Source organism: Sprattus sprattus, assembly GCF_963457725.1.
Source record: "Sprattus sprattus genome assembly, chromosome: 20".
Classification (NCBI taxonomy): domain Eukaryota; kingdom Metazoa; phylum Chordata; class Actinopteri; order Clupeiformes; family Clupeidae; genus Sprattus; species Sprattus sprattus.
This window is the reverse complement of record NC_137918.1, coordinates 18,882,678-18,904,169: the sequence shown is the minus strand read 5'-3', so window position 1 is coordinate 18,904,169 and position 21,492 is coordinate 18,882,678. Positions and strand designations below refer to the sequence as shown.

Here is a 21,492-nt window from a genome sequence, read left to right as displayed (position 1 = left end):
TGCATGGAAAGACATCCAATCCAACAGTCAAGGTCTATACCAGTTACCATCCCTTTAAAACACATAGTATGAGGGGGGGGGGGAAACTCATAAATAAACAGTTAATGAGACTAAACCTTGTCCTTGTCTATCTGTCCTGCAGTCTCAAATGTAAGCGTTCAAAAGTTGTCTTTATACAATTACTGAGAGAACAAAAATCTACTGTTAGAAGGATGTAGTCAACAGGATATGTCAGCTACCACTCCCAATGTTCAATGTTGAAATCTGTTCAGCTGACTCATTAATCGTGTCCCCTCTTAAAGAGGCCTCATCCTTGACTGTGTCACTTGTGTCCGTCTTGGCTCTTGGAGCACAAGTTCACACACGGACAGCCTGTGCAGGTAGACGTGCTACGATGAGGACAAAGCCACTGGGGATTGTTCTGGTCATCCTTCATGTCACATTTTGTTCCAGCCAATCAGGTATCTGTATCATGCAATATTGTGGTCTGTACTGTGCACCTAATGTATTACAGAAACATGTTCAATTTAAGTCACCAATGTTAACAATATTCTTACCATTACTGTTATTATTTTGAGGTAAACAATGTATTGCAATTCATCACTGTCAGTACTATCACTGCTGTTATATACTATTACTGCAAACAATGTTAGAACACAGACTTGATCATTTGATGGTTATTAGAGTCTGCCATAATCAAGTCGGTGTTGGGTGGTTAATCATCCCTGTGGTGAGAAACTGTTGAGAACCCTTGGGTAGTAATCATTGAATATCTCCAAACTGCTTTTCTCTAACCTTTCTTTTTCAATATCCTGTCTCGTTTCTTGACCAACAGAGAGAAATTTTTTGATGTATGACAAGAATGTCAACAAATGCCTAAGTGGCTACCAGCCTCTGAGGCTGTTCTACTGTGATTCCAACCAACTGAGCCAGCAGTTCCGCTGGACATCCAACGACCGCATCTTTAATGTTCAGCTGAAGAAATGCCTGGGAGCTGGGAGTACAGCAGATGGTTCTGGCCTACAGTGGTACATCTGTGATGATACAACTCAACTTCAAAAGTGGGAGTGCAAGAATGACACGCTGTTAAATCTGAAGGGGACAAATCTTTTCTTATCCCAAGATGAAAACAGCATCCTGAAACTCACCCAAGACATTGGAGCTGCTAGTCAGTGGCTAACACATGGCACTTCAGAGGGGCTTTGCTCACAGCCATACCAAGGTATGTGGCTTACAGTTTTTCGATTATGTCGAGGACTAAATTGAATGAAAGTGGAAACAATATTATCAGAGAGTTCCTAAAAATCTGTCATGTTCGAACAAGCGTTAAAATGATTTCAGGGTCAGGACACATCCAATTACTTTTCAAAACTTTCAACTCGTACCCTTGACTTCATTGTAGTTTGTGCATGTTTTCAGTATGCTTTTACTATTTTATACTCAGTATTTTACATTTACAAACAATATTGCAGTTGAGATGAAGGTTGAAATGAAACAGAAAATGTGGCTAAAGCTAGACAATATCAGTTGAAAAAAGAAAACAAAGATCACTATGTTATGTGTTATGCCGTTGAAATTTAATTATATACTCAACCTTTCATTATTTTGAACAGAACTGTACACAATCGGGGGCAATGCCTTTGGCCGTCCATGCCATTTTCCTTTCAAGTACAAGGGCAAATGGTACTCAGACTGTTCACTCTTGGACAAAGAAGAGCCGTGGTGTTCACCGGACAGAGACTACCAGGAATTGTGGGGCTACTGCCCCACTAAATGTACTTTACCTTTCAATGCCACAAGATATACTTTTCAATGCCACAAGATATAATCCTGCCAATTAATGATAACAAAACAACAAAATAGACCATGTGTCTAACCAAAATCATGGTTTCCCTTATCTCTCAAGATTTGCTATATCCTCAGGTTTACTTATTTATTATAATACTTTTGTGTGTTTTTTAAACACTCAGCAACTAAAGATAAGCTCTGGAAGAAGAATCCACTGACAGGCGTCTTTTACCAGTTAAATGTCCACTCTGCCCTGACTTGGCACCAAGCTAGGAGGAGCTGCCAGCAGCAGGATTCAGACCTGCTGAGTATCACTGAGCCCCAGGAGCAAAGCTACCTATCAGGTGACCCACCAGGGACACAGCAAATTATATCTGTGTGTTGTTGTTTAGTGTGCCTCATTTTCAGTTGGCATAGAAAGGCCTGCATCTTGTGTTTTGTAAGATACATCAGTATGTCATGCTAATTCTGAAGTTCTTTTGAAAACAAAGGGATCACAAGTGGAATTGAAACGACTTTTTGGATTGGGCTAAACCAACTAGACAGTGAGAGTGGATGGCAGTGGGCAGATGGACATCCACTTCGTTACTTGAGATGGGGATCAGGTTTGTGTTTTTGTGTAAAATGTAATCAAAACGCGTCTGTAAAGAAGAAATGGAATATATTACATAACATTTATAATTATTAGAAAGTATCTTATTATTATATAATATATGTATACGTTAATCTTCTATTTCAGGCCAGCCAAGCCCAGCCCCGGGATGGTCCTGTGGTTCCTTAAACACTATGCAGTCTAATCACTGGGAAAACAAGTTGTGCTCAAAAAAGCACGCATATATCTGCCAGAAAAGAGCCACAGATCCTGCTAGTGCTACTCCAGGTAGACGGGGCCATATTTATTATATTTCACTGAATGGAAATGATCATTCAATTTCCCATCGCCTGACAACACTCTCTCTGTCTCTCAGGTCCACCAGCTTCTTGCAGTGCTCCATGGGTGCCATACGCAGATCACTGCTATATTTTGAATCGTAAAAAGAAAACCTGGAAGGATGCCAGTATTGAGTGTATGAGGACTGAAGGACACTTAGTGAGCGTTCATGACGTAGAGGAGCAAAGCTTTGTCCTCTCACAGCTGGGATACAGTGAGTCAAATCACACTTTTTTATTTTAACTGAGGGTACATAGTACTGTATATAAATAGCATATATACATTCATATATACATATTAACATTCATTGCTCCCACCAAACAAAACATAGTAAAACTATACTGGTCCAAAAGAGATGCAATAAATAAGCTGAAACGGCAAAGACAAAAAACAAACAAATAAGATAAACCAGAAAAAAAAGCATTTAATCAAAGTTCTGATGAATACATTCTTGTGTTTTCTGACTCCTGTTCCTTGCCTCTGCAGTGGAGACTGATAAGCTGTGGATCGGTCTGAATGACCAAAAGACACAACTACTGTTTGAGTGGAGCGATCAGTCTCCTGTCACCTTCGCCACGTGGGACGCCCAGGAGCCATCTCACCACCGCGCGGAAGAGGAGGACTGTGTCCTGATGGGGGGGAAAGTAAGAGACAGTTGCTGACATTCATTTTGACCATCAGTCAACTGAACTATTTCTATAAGGATATTTTACAATTTTTTTTGTTTATTTGTTTACATACCTTAATAATTGTCAGATGTGTAACGCAGGGTTACGGTAACAGATTCATCTTCATGTGGTCCATTTAATGTAATGTCTTGTAAGGAGAGTTAAAGTGTATGTAAACGTTTCTGTCTCCATGCTGTCAGGATGGAAAGTGGTCCGATTCAAACTGTGAAGAAAAGAATGGGTTCCTCTGTAAAAGGGCTGGGGACTCCAACCCTGACCCTGGATCTGAGACTGAAAACACTGGCTGCAAAGCTGTGAGTTTGTTTATCTTTTAAAGAAACTGATCAATGCCTGTCAATCCAATTACCATCCATCCAATCATTCACCCTTCCTCCTCTCTTTCCTCCCAGGCATGGACCAGGTATGGCTACAACTGCTACTTAGTTGGATCAACAACAAAGACATTTGATGAGGCAAAAAAGAGTTGCCAAGAAAGTGGCGCCCACTTGATTGATATACCAAGCAGGTAATCCATAGAACAAACTAAATGCTTACTGTCAACATTGCAAAGGTTTTATGAAAGGTAATATTGACCTCTAAAATGTATGTTTTAAACACACTAAATGACTCTGTATAACAGCAATATTGTCTTTGTATAGACACATTAAAACATAAATCCCTGTGTTGAGAATTAAATATGTCCCCCTATAGGGTGGAGAATGCCTTCCTCATCAGTCTGGTGGGAGCCAGACCAGAGAAACACTTCTGGATTGGGCTGTCTAACCAAAGAGACCGTTACACATTTGAATGGACCAACACGCCGAAGGTCCCCTTCACTCACTGGAATGCTCGTATGCCAGGTGTGTGTCTTTCTGATGACAGGTGTGCGTGAAAGAGATGTCAATTCAAATCCTAAGAAATATTTCAACCTTTGTGTGTGTGTGTGTGTGTGTGTGTCAAAAACAGGGCAAAAACAGGGTTGTGTAGCCATGACAACTGGGACTTTGGCAGGACTGTGGGATGTGCTGAGCTGCTCCAACCAGGAGAAATACATCTGCAGACAGCAGGCTGAGGGAGTGGTGACTACCCCAGCCCCACCTACCTCACCCCCTCCCAGCTGTGCAGAAGGCTGGAATCCCCTGGGAGCTCGACCCTTCTGTTACAAGGTTCATCACTGCTATGGGCATTATATGTCAACTACCAACATTCAGTTCACATAAAGCAACTTCATCTTGTTTTAATGTAATGACCCTTTCTAAGTTTTCTGACAGGGAATAAACCGACACTTCTGTTAAGGTTCATCACAGTTTCATCACTGTCATTTCTTAAAATTCAGTAAAAACTTTGTGTAACAAACCTACTATTTTTTTTTTTTTTAAAAGCTCTTTGTCATGGCCTCCGAAGAAGAGAAGACCTGGTTTGAAGCTTTAGATTTCTGTAGATCCATTGGTGGGGATCTGATGAGCATTCATAGTCATCTGGATGACCCCAAATCTGAAAGTCGGTAAGAACTATAACAGTCGTGTTATTGTGTATATTTGCAATAAGACCTATTGATATATTTCAATGTCTTGTGATGTTCTGAACTACTTATTTCCCTTCCTGGAACGTGTTGTCTCTATCTCTACTTACATGGCAGCTTTCATTCTGCATGGATTGGTTACAGTAATCAGGATCCTAATGTTGGCTACACATGGTCTGATGGCTCATCGGTGAGTTTTTAAAAATGAGTGTGTGTGTGTGTAAGTATATGTGTGTGTGTGTGTGTGGGGGCGGTTCTGGCCTGGTATATGTACTTTACATTTGTTCAATTAGTGAAAGTACATACAGTATATTACTAAATTCACAAAAGGACCCTAGAGTAGCATATGTAAAATTGATAGACTTTTTAACTCTGTAGACGTATAGACTGGCCCCAGCTGTATTGCGTATCTTTGTTGTGACATTTAAAGAGTTACAGATCAACAGTTCTGTCATAAACAACATGAGATGAACAACTCCAATTCCAAGATTGTGGACAGGACTTTTAAAGCACCATTATGGAGTTTTAATCTAAAGCTAGTGAGCTAACTGCCTAAAAACATGCAAAAAACTGCCCAGTTGGCTCTGATAAAAGCTTGCTAACATGCTAACTGTCGTCTTTTGATAATATAGTTAGCAATGTTGTTCTCTGAAGACATACATAGAGCATAGCCATAGTGCATAGCCATAGGAGTGTTTGTCTGTCCTTCACATGACCATATACCATCAAAAATAAATTTGAAGATGATACCAGAGGTAGTTGCCTTTAAAAACACACTTCAAAAAGTGGCAAATTGGTGCATAGTGTTGCTTTAAATGATCATAAGAAAATACAAAGACATAGACAAAGAAAGATAGTTACCATAGCAATACCCAAAAGACAGAACTTCCCCTGGAGATGATAGGCAGTGGCTATTGCATGGTGCCAGTCATTCAGACCAGGCACAGACCAATCTTTCAACCGCCAACAATGGTCTTTACTAGCTGTCCTTGGTAGCAACCACAATAACATTTCCCAACAATTTGCCTTTTAATGATATCTTAACATTTTTGTTTTGTTTCAGGGTTCTTCACATTCCAACTAATTACACACCACTGGACAATGCAATAATAATCTCTTACTGATATTGTTTATGCAAATGCATTATTTTGCTTGTTGGTTGGTTGTTATTATGTATCATCTGTCAGTTTAGATTTCTTGTTTTTAGTTATCCCAGTTAAGAATAATGATTTACTCTTACAGTCCTCCTACACAAAGTGGATGAGTGGAGAACCAAATAATAGAAACAATATGGAGAACTGTGCTGGAATTTTTGTACCATCCATGTGGAATGATTTTGCCTGTGAAAAGAAAATGGATTTCTTTTGTGAGATACGTAAAGGTATGCCAAGGGTTCCTAACACTGTTCTTAAGATGCTTATTTGAAGTATAAATATTCCTCAAAAATTGGAGCTTGTTTTAATTCCATCAAAGTCATGATTACTTTCGTTTTCTATATTGGTGAATATTTGTGCATTCTACCAAGAAACATTCTGTATAAAACAAAAGTCTACAAAGATGAGTTGTGTGCAAGTAAAAGTATTGTTACTTCATCATAATAGTTACTCAAGTAGAAGTAAATGTACCCTTCAAAATAATGACTTGAGTAGGAGCAACTTCATATGAAGATATTGTTCACACCCATAAGGCATATGTACTATAAAAAAACTAAAAAACAAAATGAATTGTAGGCTGGAGGGCTACTGCTGCTACTGGCCATGTATGTGCCATCAGTGAAGTTGTAAGGCCTATACCTTACAGGCTATACAAATAGTCTCCTCTTTATTCAGTTCAAATTGCAAATAACATATTTTGCTAATCCTTAGATTTTCCTAAGATCGTGATCTTGATGCTGTTTGATGGTGTATTGTCAGTTTGTCACTTTTGAATATTTGGTTTATGCTATGTTATGTATTTTAACTTTTTACCAAGATGATAAATGGGAGGACTTGTTGCTGTGTATGGCTGGGACATAGTTGAAATGATGTACACCTGATAGGCTTCTTCAAAAGAATAATGTCCATTACATTTTGCACTAACAAAATGGAGCCCTTTCTTTGTTGAGTTAAGGATTAGGCCTACTACAAGTCACCCTATACTTCTAGGGTGCTAAAGCGACATCTGAGGCAGGAGAGATATGTGTAGGCTAGCCTTTCAACGGATGGTAGGCCGATGTGTTAATCAGTCTTAGAATAAACCACGCAGTCACAAACTTAAATGCTGGCTAGCGTTATGTTTTTTGGTAACATTACATTTATCCAAGAAGATCTATCTTTCTTCCATTAGCTTGTTAGGTTGCCAAACTGAGCCCAAGTGATCTACAAATCATTCTTTGTATTTTTCACAGGAGTAACCCCCGGGGTACCCAACGCTACCATTCCACGTGAGTATCCAACTGCGGCGGCTTTCTTTCTGCTTGTGCTTAAATGTTGTCTATAATATATAATTATGAATTATATAATGTTGTAATATTTAACTCTAAAAGGAATTTGTTTATTTTTTCATTTATATTTATGACTTTAGAATATAATGTCACAGAAGATGGCTGGATAGAATACAGTGGTCATCAGTATTATATCAGTGACAGAGCAATGCAAATGGAGGATGCTAGAACATTTTGCAAAAAGGGACATGGGGACCTTGTTGTAATCAACAGTGAAGCAGAAAGGTTATTTCTGTATAAACAGGTAATTCATTTTTAATTATAGGGAATGTTGTTATATGCCAATTGTAACTTCGATATATAAAGAGTTAAATTGTGTATTGTATTGCCAAGAAAGCTCCACTGCTTTCTAGACTCATTTTCGTAACGGAAGAGTGGGGTTCGTAAAGGATATCCCCATCCCTGTGTTTGGCCCTAGAAGATGTAGTCTTTCACATACAGCCGCGGAAAAAATTAAGAGACCACTTCAAAATTATCAGTTTCTCTGGTTTTACTATTTATTGGTATGTGTTAAAGTAAAATGTACATTTTTGTTTTATTCTATAACCTACTGGCAACATTCCTACCAAATTTCAAATAAAAATATTGTCATTTACATCATTTATTTGCAGAAAAATGACAATTGGTCAAAATAGCAAAAAAGATTCAGTGTCTTCAGATCTCGAATAATGCAAAGAAAACAAGCTCATATTCATTTTTAAACTACACAATACTAATGCTTACACTTAGGAAGAGTTCAGAAATCAATATTTGGTGGAAAAACCTTGATTTAAAATCACAACTTTCATGTGTCTTGGCATGCTCTCCACCAGTCTTTCACATTGCCGTTGGGTGACTTTATGCTACTCCTGGCGCAAGAATTCAAGCAGCTCGGCTTCTTTTCATGGCTTGTGACCATCCATCTTCCTTTTGATCACATTTCAGAGGTTTTTGATGGGATTCAGGTCTCGAAATTGGGCTGGCCATGACAGGGTCCTGATCTGGTGGTACTCCATCCACACCTTTACTGGCCTGGCTGTGTGGCATGGAGCATTGCCCTGCTGGAAAAAACATTTCTCAGAGTTGGGGAACATTGTCAGAGCTAAAGGAAGCAAGTTTTTCTTCCGGGACAACGTTGTACTTTGCCTGGCTGAGGTTTGTAAAAGACCATAAGGATTGAAAAAAGAGGACTGGAGGGTCTTCTAGTTCGTCTTCTCTGATGAGTCCAATTTTCAGCTTTGCCCAACACATGGTCGTCTGATGGTTAGACGGAGACCTGGAGAGGCCTACAAGCCAGAGAGTCTTGCACCTACTGTGAAATCGGACTCATCAGAGAAGACGAACTTAGAAGAACCTCCAGTCCGCTTTTTCAATCCTTATGGTCTTTTACAAACCTCAGCCAGGCAAAGTACAACGTTGTCCCGGAAGAAAAACTTGCTTCCTTTTGCTCTGACAATGTTCCCCAACTCTGAGAAATGTTTTTTCCAGCAGGGCAATGCTCCATGCCACACAGCCAGGCCAGTAAAGGTGTGGATGGAGTACCACCAGATCAGGACCCTGTCATGGCCAGCCCAATTTCGAGACCTGAATCCCATAAAAAAACCTCTGAAATGTGATCAAGAGGAAGATGGATGGTCACAAGCCATGAAAAGAAGCCGAGCTGCTTGAATTCTTGCGCCAGGAGTAGCATAAAGTCACCCAACGGCAATGTGAAAGACTGGTGGAGAGCATGCCAAGACACATGAAAGTTGTGATTTTAAATCAAGGTTATTCCACCAAATATTGATTTCTGAACTCTTCCTAAGTGTAAGCATTAGTATTGTGTAGTTTAAAAATGAATATGAGCTTGTTTTCTTTGCATTATTCGAGATCTGAAGACACTGCATCAATTTTGCTATTTTGACCAATTGTCATTTTTCTGCAAATAAATGATCTAAATGACAATATTTTTATTTGAAATTTGGTAGGAATGTTGCCAGTAGGTTATAGAATAAAACTAAAATGTACATTTTACTTTAACACATACCAATAAATAGTAAAACCAGAGAAACTGATAATTTTGAAGTGGTCTCTTAATTTTTTCCGCGGCTGTATATATAGTGTGATATTTGGTTGAACTACTTGACTAGGTCACAGTTAATGTGAGGGTAAAGATGGTCCTTTCAACTTAAAAATCAACGTCCTTTAGTTCTTTTTTGTATTTGTTGTGATGCCAAGTTAAAAGTCTCTTCATGAAAAACACTGTTGTAAAAAAAAAAACTATTTTCCATGTTCATCAATGCATATTACTAATGACTAAATGAATTCCTATTATATTAATGTCTGCTAGATACAAAAGGAATATGATGACTTTTACATTGGATTAAGGATAGATCTGGATAAAAACACAGAGTAAGTCTGAGTGTTTGATCATTCATTCCTATTTCAATGAGATGTGTAGTTCTGTGACCTCTGACCTTAGTCTGTTCAAGTTAAGACACTGAGAAAACTAATTATATTGCCAGTAAGATAGGATACCTTATATTTCAGGTGTAATAACCTTTTTCACTGGTCATTGTTGGTACATCTTAGTGCATCTTACTAACCCATTAGTGCCTCTTATCTTAGTTAGTACATCTCACTTAGCCGTTAGTACATCTCATTTAGTACATCTCACTAACTTGTTAGTATATCTTATCTTAGTTAGTGCATCTTACTAACCCGTTAGTACATATTATCTAAGTTAGTGCATCTTACTGACCCATTAGTATATCTTATCCTTGTTAGTACATCTCACTTAGCCGTTAGTACATCTTAGTTAGTACATCTTAGTTCGTACATCTCACTAACTTGTTAGTATATCTTATCTAAGTAAGTGCATCTTACTAACCCATTAGTATATCTTATCTTAGTTAGTACATATCACTAACCCGTTAGTACACCTTAGTTAGTACATCTCACTCATTAGGAGGTACTGAACCCTGCAAGCTTCATCAGTTCAGTGCATTCACCAATCCTTTCATAATTGTAAAAATAAAATGTAAATGTGATTTCTTCAAAACATAGGTATATATAAACGCCCTGACATTGCTAGTGTGAACCAGGCTATACTGTGCGTCTTGGCCCCTGCCGAACCCCTGAGGCTCGATCGAACCCATATATTAAGAACCACTGCATTAGAACATCTTAGTTAGTACAGAGGTTTAGAGCATGTGCTAATTTGCTGTTTATGCTGCGCTCTCAGCGTATTTTCAAACTTGGCACCTATGTTAGCTGGTTAGACACAACAGTAACGCCAGACAAAAGAGGCCAAAGCCGATCTGTGTCAGGAGCGGCACAGAGGTGGAGGTGGAGTTTTTTTGTCATCAAGCAGGCTTTGTCTGCCTTCCACACATGGAAATGTAATATGTTTTATGATGGTGCTGTGCATACATGCATAGACATCTGGCTTCAGATAAATAAAACACTCCCACCTTAACACCTTTAAATAATCCAGGCACACACTTAAGATATTATGTGGTTGAGCACATGGTAGCCAAATCAGATTTTAACATCAGCCGGAAAATGCTTACTGACTTGGCACTGCATGCAGCTTTCCTTTGGGTCAAAGAGTCGTTTTTGAAATAAAAACAAAACCTACACATACCCAATTAGACTAATATTACCATCCTGTTCCTGCTATTTCCTAGGTGGATGGATGGGACTTCAGTGGCTTTTGAAAGTTGGGACGAAGACCAACCACTCTTTGTGGTCAATGATGAGACCTGTGTGAAAATGAGTACTTCTTTCGGTAAGTACATTTGGTTACATCATGCCTTTTATACAGTTGGTATATATAAAAAATATGCCGGTCAGATGCTTGCAGTTTTTCAGTTTGCTTACATCATTGTGTTTGGTGTTTCTTTCCCAGGTCTCTGGTTTGTCACAAACTGTGGGAGACGTAATGGATTCATTTGTGAGCGTCATGAAGCTCCTGCTGTAAATGCTACTCTGGCTCCTACTGAGGCCCCTAAGGGAGGCTGTGCCCCTGACTGGACTAAGTACAAACAACACGTGAGCACAGCCTGTTATGAAATATGTCTAATTATTAGGCATAAAATGGTTAAAATGTAGTGAAAGAGTTATTTACAGTAACATTATTGCAATTAGTGTTTTATGAACATTTAGATGAAAAAATCCAGTCAGTATGGGAATTATGATTCACTGAATGGGAGGTTTGTTTAATGTTAAACATACTCACAGTGGCATCTGTTAATTGTAGGTACTGTAAAGAAATGATAGGCAAGGTTGTGTTTTATTAAATACTTTCATCATTCAGTGTAAGATGAAAAGTATTTCTTCAAAACCATGGAATAATACATACACTGTCCTAGTGCTACAAGGCTCAGTTTGAGAAGAAAAACTGGACGGATTCAATGTCATTCTGCAAAGCAGTGGGTGGAAATCTGGTATCAGTTTTAAGCAAAGATGAACAAGGTTTGTGCCACCTTTTTGTAAGATTATACAGGTATCTTAAATATTATACATATGGTAATTCTAAAATATGCACCAAATATATAATTTCATCAGTAATATAGCACTAAATGAAATAGTTTTAACGTTTAACAATTTTTTGTTAGCATTTCTGACAACAATGACCGCAGATGCCCAACAACATTTGTGGATTGGCTTGCACAGCCTCACAGGTTGGAGCCCTGTGTGGAGTGAGGGAAAAATGGTCACATTCAGAAACTTCCTACAGAATACTTTTTGGGTGAGATGTAACAAAAAAAAAAATGTAATGTCATGATCTCAGCTCTAAGCAGTAGAGTAACATTAATGTATTATTACAACAAAACAAACGTAACTCAATCCTAAAGATGAGCAGGGTCGTCAGCCAAGTCAATCAGTGTGAGGTGCATGCATAGGTGAGAAGGATAGTGTAGTCAGGTGCGTGCTTGCATGTGAAAATAAACCAAATCAGTGGAGGACTGGAAGCTCCCTCGGTTCAGGAGATGGCGGATACTATAGGGCCGTGGAGACACCGGGCCCAGGAGTAGGCACTCTTCACAAACGGCCTGCTGCAGCCACGCCTACAACACAGATGGAAAAAGACAGGCAGTAATAGGAATAGCCAGCAGGCCATGACAGAACTTAAATATGTAAAAAAATTTAATTACCATAAATAACTGAACACAGTACCAAATTGTAGTAAAAGCAGCAATACGTGTTCCAAAACTACCTAAAAGGCATACAAAAACCTTGCAAACACCACCAACAGGCCTGATGACACTGGTAGAAGCTTGCCAACACTCTAACTGGTGTCTTTTGGTAGAATAGCTGGCAATGTCATGCATGTGAAAGCTTTTCTTCCATTTTTGCAGGGTGTCCGTTACAGAGGACCACATTGGGCATTTCGTCGATGGCTAGTCAGGAATGCACAGGTGTTTATCTGTCCTTCACATGACCATATGCTATCAAAATGAATTTGAGGATGGTACCAATACTAGTTGCCTATAAAACCAAAAAGTGTCAAATTGTTGCATAGTGTTACTTTAAACAGTGTGGCTAAATAGTATTTTAACAAGGTTCTTTTCTATCTGTGAGCAGGGTTTCTGAGCCAAAATATCAAGGAAACACTATACATTACTTTGACTAATAGCTTCTTCCTGGACAGGGAGATAAATGTTTTGCAATGATTACCAACTCCAGAACTGATGTTGGAAAGTGGAAGACCTATGGATGCTCTCAAAATATGGGATTTATCTGCAAACGACCCACTGGTGAGTAATAATTATGTCACAATCCTGCTAGTTTGAGTGCAACAGGGAGTGGTGCTACCTAGCACTCCCAAGTGCTCTTACAGCAGTCGGTCTACAGCAGACCACATTTGTGTGTGTGTGTGTGTGTGTGTGTGTGTATGCACACTTCTCATGAATGGTCTGTTTCGTTATTCTTTCTATTTATGTAGATTCCATTTCAACAGTTGCTGAAACTATTGTATTGATAATGGCAAATTGCGTTATATTATATAAAGGTTTGAATAGTTGTTTATTATAATAATAGTACGTTTCATTTGTGGGCACTTGACATTGTACTTTACATGGTCCATAACGCGTTGATAAACACATTCAAGAATATTGCAGTATGAATGTAAATATAATACAGTAAATATGTACTGGTATGTCATTATAAATAAATCACTCACAAATATGTATAAGTACATTTATTTAAAGTTAAATACATGAGACCAAATCGATTGTATGTAATTAAAATGAATGAAAATACATGACATAGACAGAGGAAACAAAGGGGAGTATAAGTCAGTATAAGTCAACTTAACTTTGAAAAGCAATTCTTCCAAAATGTGTATCGAGGCAACGTTTCACTGACAATTCAATTCAATTAAATTAAATTTTGTTTATGTAGCTACAAAACATGAAAATGGTCTCAGGGCGCTTTACAGAGCCCAGGGCCTAAATGACGAACCACAATTTCATTATATAGGGACCAGCACCACAAAACAGCATTCACCCTTTGTCTTTAAGACAAGGACTGAACTAATGTCTTCATCTTAACTTTATTTGTAAGGATCAGTTGGGAGTTATCAGAATCAGAATTCAGAATTCTTTTTAATGGCCAAGTATATTTACACATACAGGAAATAAACTTGGTGTGGTTGGTGCATAGGACATAAAACATATAAACATACTAACAAAATAGCAAAAAAAAATAATAAAAGATAAATGTTTTACAAGATAGAAATAATAAATAATAAATAATGAGGGCATGTGCAGGGCTAAGATGCAGTGTATTGGAATTAGCAAACTGCAGTATGTAAATAATTAATGCTGTAGTGCATTTGTGTGAATGTGTATATATGAACCCGTTTCTAACTGTAGAGCTCCATGAGGATTTTGGCCATTGTGCTGTTTGTCTGGGGACAAATAACACGAGTTTAGCTGTTACATATATTTAGTTTTTAACCGTCCCTCATTGTGAAACCAGTTCATTCTGGAGAGGTTTGGGCATAATAACATGACCCATGCAGTCATCCTGCCATTCATCTTATCTTTATATATTGACGATTCCCTGATTGTTATTTTATGTAATTGTTTCTATAGATAATCAAATCATCCCTCAGACAACAGTGCTCCCCCGGTCATACGTGGAGTTTGGGAATGACTCCCTAAAGGTGGAGCCAAGCAATGGGACGTGGTGGGAGGCCAAGAGGAGGTGTGAGGCAGACGGTGCCCAGCTGGCCAGCATTCGTGATGGCATCACCCAGGCCTACATAGAGCTGCAGATCCACAAACTCAAGCAACCTGTGTGGATTGGACTCAATAAAAATGAGGTCATATTCCATTTCTGTGACAACCTGTGCCTTGTAGAATTAATCATTCTGAATTAAACATTGCTGAATGATTAATCATTCTAGAATTAATCATTGCTGAATCTGTTTTACATGTTTGTTTGTTTCTCTTTTTATTTCACAATGTGATTCTTAACCACCCACAGACCGATGGTTACTTTAGATGGATTGATCACTGGCACCTGAACAGGGAGAACTGGAAATATTCCGAACCCAAAAGCCAATTTCCTTGTGTGTATGTGGATCTGACAGGAGGCTGGCAAACTGCTCCATGCAATCTCTCCCTTCCCAGTGTCTGCAAGCGCTCAACGGGTATGGAAGATCCTTTTTTCACCACATTTGACTATGCTGTTCTATTCTAAGTTCTAAAGATAATTTAGCCCTAAACATTAGCCCGTAAGTTCAACTTCAAGTCTCATCAACATTTATCTTACAAATCAGGATAAATGAATGGCTATTTTTCACACCTCACAACTGTATCTATTCCAAACTTTAAATGGAATTTTACTGAAAGAAACTACATATTCCTTCTACTATATAACACACGAGTCAAAATAGCAGTTGTGTGCAGTTCCACTTGTGATGGATCCCGAGTCGACACTGCTCCTCAGTTTTTCCCTGAAACTCTCCCTCTCCATTCACAGACATTGCTCCAACGCCTCACCCTCAGTATCCTGGTCTGTGTCCAGAGTCATGGTTGCCTTTTAAGGGCCATTGCTACTTGCTGTCATCTACAGAAAAACGCTGGCCAGACGCTTCTACAGCCTGTACTATATTGGGTACGGGGTACTGTTTTGCATGGCATCTTACTTTTCGTTTGGCCCACTTTACTTATACTGAACATAAATGTAAGTGTAAGGTCTCAAGTTTGGGTCCCAGGTTTCATGACATGGGAAATAAAAGATCCAGCAATTTCTCCACGCTCACAGAAATCTGTGCAGCAATATATGCAGCCATAGCCATGCAGAATCCATAGTTTACTACAACCCACTGAATGATTTACCTCATAAGCTGTAAAATCTTTGAAAAAATCGATGTTGCATTTATATCTTTGTTCAGTTTAAATACCCAACTGAAAGGACTTTCAGCTTTGAGATTGATTTGATTTCTGATTTTACATTTAAATTATTAAGGAGCGTCTTTGCTCAGCATTGAAAGTTCTGAAGAGGCCACGTTTATAAACAGTATGCTGGAGATGGTGCAGGACACCTATGAAGCAGTCTGGATGGGCCTTTACAAAAACCTCAAAGGTAATAGTAAACAGAATTGAAATGGGCAGTGTTCTACAATGTGTCAATAGAAACCAGATATACACCCTCATAAATAATGAAATACTTTTGAACTTAGGTCAGTGGCACTGGCTGGACAGGAGTGTAGTGGACTATACCAACTGGGCTGAAGGTCAACCAAATGAAGACAGAAGCTTCTTGTATGCTGTGATCTCTACATCAGACTTTAAATGGCGGAAACCTGGGAGGTCCTCGTACAATTCATATATCTGCAAAAAGCCCAAAGGTATGACTTCGACCCACTCATGTCCACAGAGGCTTGCTTTAATGAAATACTCAGAACTATAAGAGGGCAGCCAAAGTGTTACCCAAGACAGAAAGCACCAGGCTGGAATGTATGATTTTTTGTAATTCATTAAATAATACTGTTATTTGTAACATTACCTTACCACTATGCAACATTTGGCTACTTGAGACCAGAGAAATTGCAGATGGTAGAACTAGTTGTTCCAAGTATAGACCGGTTTCAGTGTGAGATAGAAATCCAAGTGTGTTAATTACCACTAATAATGACAAGAGCTTAAATTAAGAGATTAAAATGCTTACTAATTGTTAAATGGTTAACAATTGAACCAACTAACCCTTAATACATCAAATGCAAATTCACTTTAAAACAAACCCAAATGTGAGGGATTAGAGTAATGTGAGGGAGGAGATAGAGAGAGAGAGAGAGAAAGCAGCCTGCCCCTGATGGGTTGGCAGAGAGGAGAGGAGTTGGATGATCAGACCGCTGCCCACATCGCAAAGATCATTTCGAGACTAAACATGAATATGTATGTAAACATGAACATTCGTATACATTTCCACATCTACAGGGATTAAAGCATTCCGGCACCGTGCCGGATTTCCGGCGTGTGGCGTTTGGCTGCGGAAAAAAAGTCTAATATAATTATATATATATATATTTTTTTTTAACACACGTCTCGATATCATCACCATTACTTTCGAGTTTATGAGTTCGTCTGCCAATGATATGAAAGGAGCACAACTTTCAGGCGCTCAAAATAACATTATTAGCCAATCAGAAGTAGATTGGGGCGGGTCTTGTGAAAATGTGCTTTCAGCACCGGCTTTTCTATATGGCTCTGCCTTATGCTACGTAGAGACAAACGTAGAGATACTGTCACACCGAAGCAGAGTAAATTCAAGAATCCTTGGGATGATGCCCTCCTAGTTGATAAAGGATTGAAAAATACATGGCGCTGGGCATGGATAGAAGAGATGGGGAAGGACGGTAAGCCTTTTGGTAGCCGGTGTAAGAAGTTAAGAGAAGCAGGTGCTCTCTTGAGCTCAAGAAAGCTTCTGTATGCAACTAGCGGGGGAAAAGTGCTTCCAGTGCTTCCAGTGCTTCCACTTCATCACCCGCTCATAGAGCAGTTCGCGCTATCCAACACACAACGCTTTTACAACCACATCTGATGTACCAGCATCAATAACTGACCGTTAATGTGCCCTGAAATACGCTTGTGTACGTTCATCGCAGAACACAATCTGTCTTCCAGGCTCGCCCAACCCCTGTTGAATTTATGCCAAAAAATCGCTGAAGTCAAAATTGCTTTGAATAAACTGTCAATATCCAATCAGCATGCCAGCTATTTTAACACATGGCATAACACCAGAGTCCAAAAGACGTATTTCGGAAAAGCTAAAAAACGGCATGTTTTTCTTAAATGTCGACAAATTCACCAACAACAACATAGACAATGTCCTCGTTCGTTTTTTGGATGAAGATGACAATGCATTCAAAACGTAACACTTGCCAGGCAGGAACATGAATATAGCCAATGCCTCAGCACTTACTGCTAGAATAAAATATGTACATTTTAATTTACGATTATTTCTTTTGAACAAAGTAATTATGGAACTGTTGCAATATAAATCCACAGTATTATCTACACTGTTGCACTTCAACGGTTTAAAAAGTGGATCACTGTCCTTTTTCATAGATCCTCAATGAAATGGTTGCAAATCAAATCTTCTTCCACTGACTGAATTTCACATACCCTTATAACATGTCACCTTATGATTGTAGGTCATCTTGAAATCTTCCAAGGACAAAGCTTAGCAGCAAAACTTGATATCAAGAGAAATCGTAAATGCTACATGTGTTAGTACCATATTGTAGTGAGGTGGAGTACTATTGCTGACCTTCTTGGGATTGCAGTTTCAAAAGTCCCTCCATAATCTGCCATCATTCATTTCTAAATGTTTTTTTTTTTTTTTTGACCCTGTAAATGTGTGCACCACCGGACCACACACCCCCTCGCACTCAACCACATTCAAAAAAAGTTCAGGCACAGGATTTTTTTTTGCTTTAAACCCTGCATCTATCCTGAAGTTACATCTATCTTGTAGTTATCTCTGTGACATTGGGGGGAGTTTGAGGCAAACAACCAGGTGCTTTAGGAATGCAGGATATGGTAACCATGGGAATATGGTAATTAGTTCAACTGTGTCCAGACCATGCTGAGGCTGATAGCACTCAATCCATGAGGGTTGTTGCTGTGAATACAAACAGTGAAAGTCATTTGTTAGAGGATGCCTCTAATCCACTTCCTCTCCAGCCATCTTCACACGCAGGTTACAAATTGAATGGAACTATAACGAAACAATTTTTACACCAAAATTGAATTAAAATTGCTAAAATATCAACGTGCAAGCGCAATATGAACAGAATTCTGAAGATATACCGTATTTGGTGATCTTCTTGTATTTTTTCTTCTTTTATCGTGTTCTTTTTGTGCAGTTTTGGTGTTGTTACTCCTAGCTTCCTGGGCAGTCATGTGCATTACTGTTAAAAGCTTATGTACATACATTTATGTCAAGACAAGGCATACATGCTTTCCATATTTTCCTTTTCAGATCCTTTGCCTACAGTGTCTACACTTGGTAAGTTGACATTAACAATCTACAGTCGTTTAAGCAGCAAAATGGCTCTCACTGCTCATATGAACGTTACTAGATGTAGCGCATAGCAGTCTGTAATAAGATGGCAGCATAAAGGGAGAGAAGGAGCCAGAATTAAGTGAAATTACATCTTGATATTTTGTTCCAAGATAAGTTTGTTGTCTTGAGTGATTACATTTCTAGAAAATTTCTATTTCTACAAATAGACTAGAAAAGTTTGTTGTATATCTTATTTTGAGTGAGAAGTTAAGGAACTATAGTTTGTGGATGTGGCAGCTGTACACTGACAGGGAGAGAAGCAGTGCCTGAGAGTTACATTTTGCAGTGTTGCGACCCATATAGTGAATATGAGGAGTGTGACGATATAAGAGACATATTCTTGTGCTAAATAAGAGCATTTTGTGAAATTTGTATGCATACATAAGCAACAATATGAGCTTCGCTGAAGAACTGTACTTGCCATTTTTTGGGTAAAAATGTTTTTTTAAAACCATTGTTGTAAGGACATAGTGTTATTCAACTGCAATATATAAAAAAGTTAAAAAAAAAAAAAAGAAAAAAAAAGCATAGTGTATGTGTGTTTTACACCTTAAGGCGCTGGGTTGAGATACGTTTTCTTTTTACTCTGTGTAAGTTTGAAAGATATGCACTTCCTTCCTGTCCCTGAGGTCTTATGACTGCAAGATGAATTTAAGTGCAAACATAAATTTCTTGTCCTAATGAGGAACTTGAGAAACATAATAGCAAGACCACGGGGACCTCCCTTAGGCAGACATTAGGCACAATGTGACATACCTGGTAACATTAGCAGGAAAGGATGGCTAGGTGTTTGTTCTTCTACATTAGCTAAACATGCTACCATTAAAGCAAACCCCGATTTCTAACATTATCGTCACTTACCTTTTTCTGTCCTTTCTCTTTTTAGAAATCCCTGTTGTGGAGGTTCACCGTTTGTATACAGGGCTGGTTGTTGCCATTATGATTGCTTTCACTGTGATGGGATTTGTTGCTTTTTTCTACTACAAAGGCCATAAACCAGTTCTACCCAGAATGCCTGCCTTTGAGAATCCATTGTACTTCAAGTCCTCTAAGCAAGATATTCCCGATGACAAGAATTTAATAGACTGCATAGAGATAGATCCATGTGCATCATAAAGAAATCATGAATCAATGAATCAACGGAACCGTATGTATGTATGTATGTATGTATGCATGCATGTATGTATGTATGTATGTATGTATGTATGTATGTATGTATGTATGTATGTATGTATGTATGTATGTATGTATGTATGTATGTATGTATGTATGTATGTATGCATGCATGCATGCATGCATGCATGCATGCATGTATGTATGTATGTATGTATGTATGTATGCATGCATGTATGTATGCATGCATGTATGTATGTATGTATGTATGTATGTATGTAAAAGGTACATCAAGTGCAAGAAAAAATAATAGGTCAAACATTTTTGTGAAATTAAATGAAGGTTTCGTTTCTGATAACATTGCTTAAGAGGTTTTGCCATTCCATTTAATAGTAGTTGTTTATCACTGTAATGTATGTTATGTATTTTTGTTTCACCTCACATAGATTTTCCTTTCTGATTTTAGTGATATTTGTTTCTCATATCTTCATACATAATGTTTGTGAAATACATGATATTTGTGAAGATCAGATGTGTTGTCTGTGTCGCACACCCTTAATTGTCACCTGATCATTATTAGCTGACACATCCAGGGAGAAGTTGGAGAAGAGAGTCCATTCTGAAAGTATAACTATAAGTTTATGGCATACAGTATTGCATTATAAGCATTATATGAAGATTTGTTTGACAATAATCTTTTTATTTATAGTCTGTGGTGATTTAATATGGATGAGTGGTCGTGTATTGTATTACCCCAAATCAAATCCTAAATACGTTCATAGAAGGAGATAAATAATATAAAAGTACACATTTATAAAACATTTAGGGTCAACAGAAAACATGAATGTATGAGATTTTCCCTGCCCTTGCCTGTACAGTTTCTACATAGACATTATTAAGCAGCCTTGAGTAAGGATGAATTAAAAAAAGATATGGCGTAACTCCAGTCTGTGGTGAAGACATAAAAATGGTTGTGCAATACAGCAACGACTGGCCACCAAGGTTTCACAGGACCGTCTTTCAACGACCACCGTTCATTTCTCAAGAGCGTCAGCCAAAGTGCTGTCAACGCATGTTTTAATTTGAAAGTTGTTCAGTAGAACACAAGAATTAGCTTATGCATGAAAAAAGTTTATATTTGAGATTCTTTTGAAATCAGTATATATTATTTATGTTTTATTCATTTTAACTAATGCAATAATAAAATGGATGAAAAGTGAAGATAGTAATATCAACAGTTATCCTGGGGAGTGAAGATTTGTCAATGACACCCCTTGGAGGACAATGTAAGGAGATGTCACTTTTTGGATTTGGTCATCAAGTCTTGTCACTATCTTCTTTATCACTTCTCTCTACATTATATTATACAGGACTGAATGAATAATACAATAAAGTTGAAAGAAAAAAATCAGTGTAAGAGTTCAGGTGCATTTGTGTATAGTCT

At 38.2% G+C, this 21,492-nt stretch overlaps 1 protein-coding gene across 1 annotated transcript; it reads left to right on the top strand.

Moving 5' to 3' along the window:
• Window positions 1-394: 394 nt before the first annotated feature.
• LOC308381239 (macrophage mannose receptor 1-like) lies at window positions 395-20,051 on the top strand (the record flags this gene model as incomplete). Its single annotated transcript, XM_080858769.1, has 30 exons — window positions 395-461; window positions 836-1,222; window positions 1,614-1,775; window positions 1,971-2,132; window positions 2,280-2,393; window positions 2,528-2,668; window positions 2,757-2,933; window positions 3,206-3,363; window positions 3,588-3,701; window positions 3,798-3,913; window positions 4,099-4,247; window positions 4,354-4,553; window positions 4,770-4,891; window positions 5,027-5,099; window positions 6,152-6,290; window positions 7,296-7,331; window positions 7,472-7,635; window positions 9,700-9,761; window positions 11,039-11,139; window positions 11,260-11,402; window positions 11,723-11,825; window positions 11,969-12,102; window positions 12,991-13,111; window positions 14,453-14,682; window positions 14,847-15,012; window positions 15,345-15,479; window positions 15,834-15,950; window positions 16,048-16,215; window positions 18,852-18,878; window positions 19,822-20,051. The coding sequence occupies 30 exons, from the start codon at window positions 395-397 to the stop codon at window positions 20,049-20,051; spliced, it is 4,218 nt and encodes a 1,405-aa protein (XP_080714895.1).
• Between the last annotated feature and the right edge of the window lie 1,441 nt (window positions 20,052-21,492).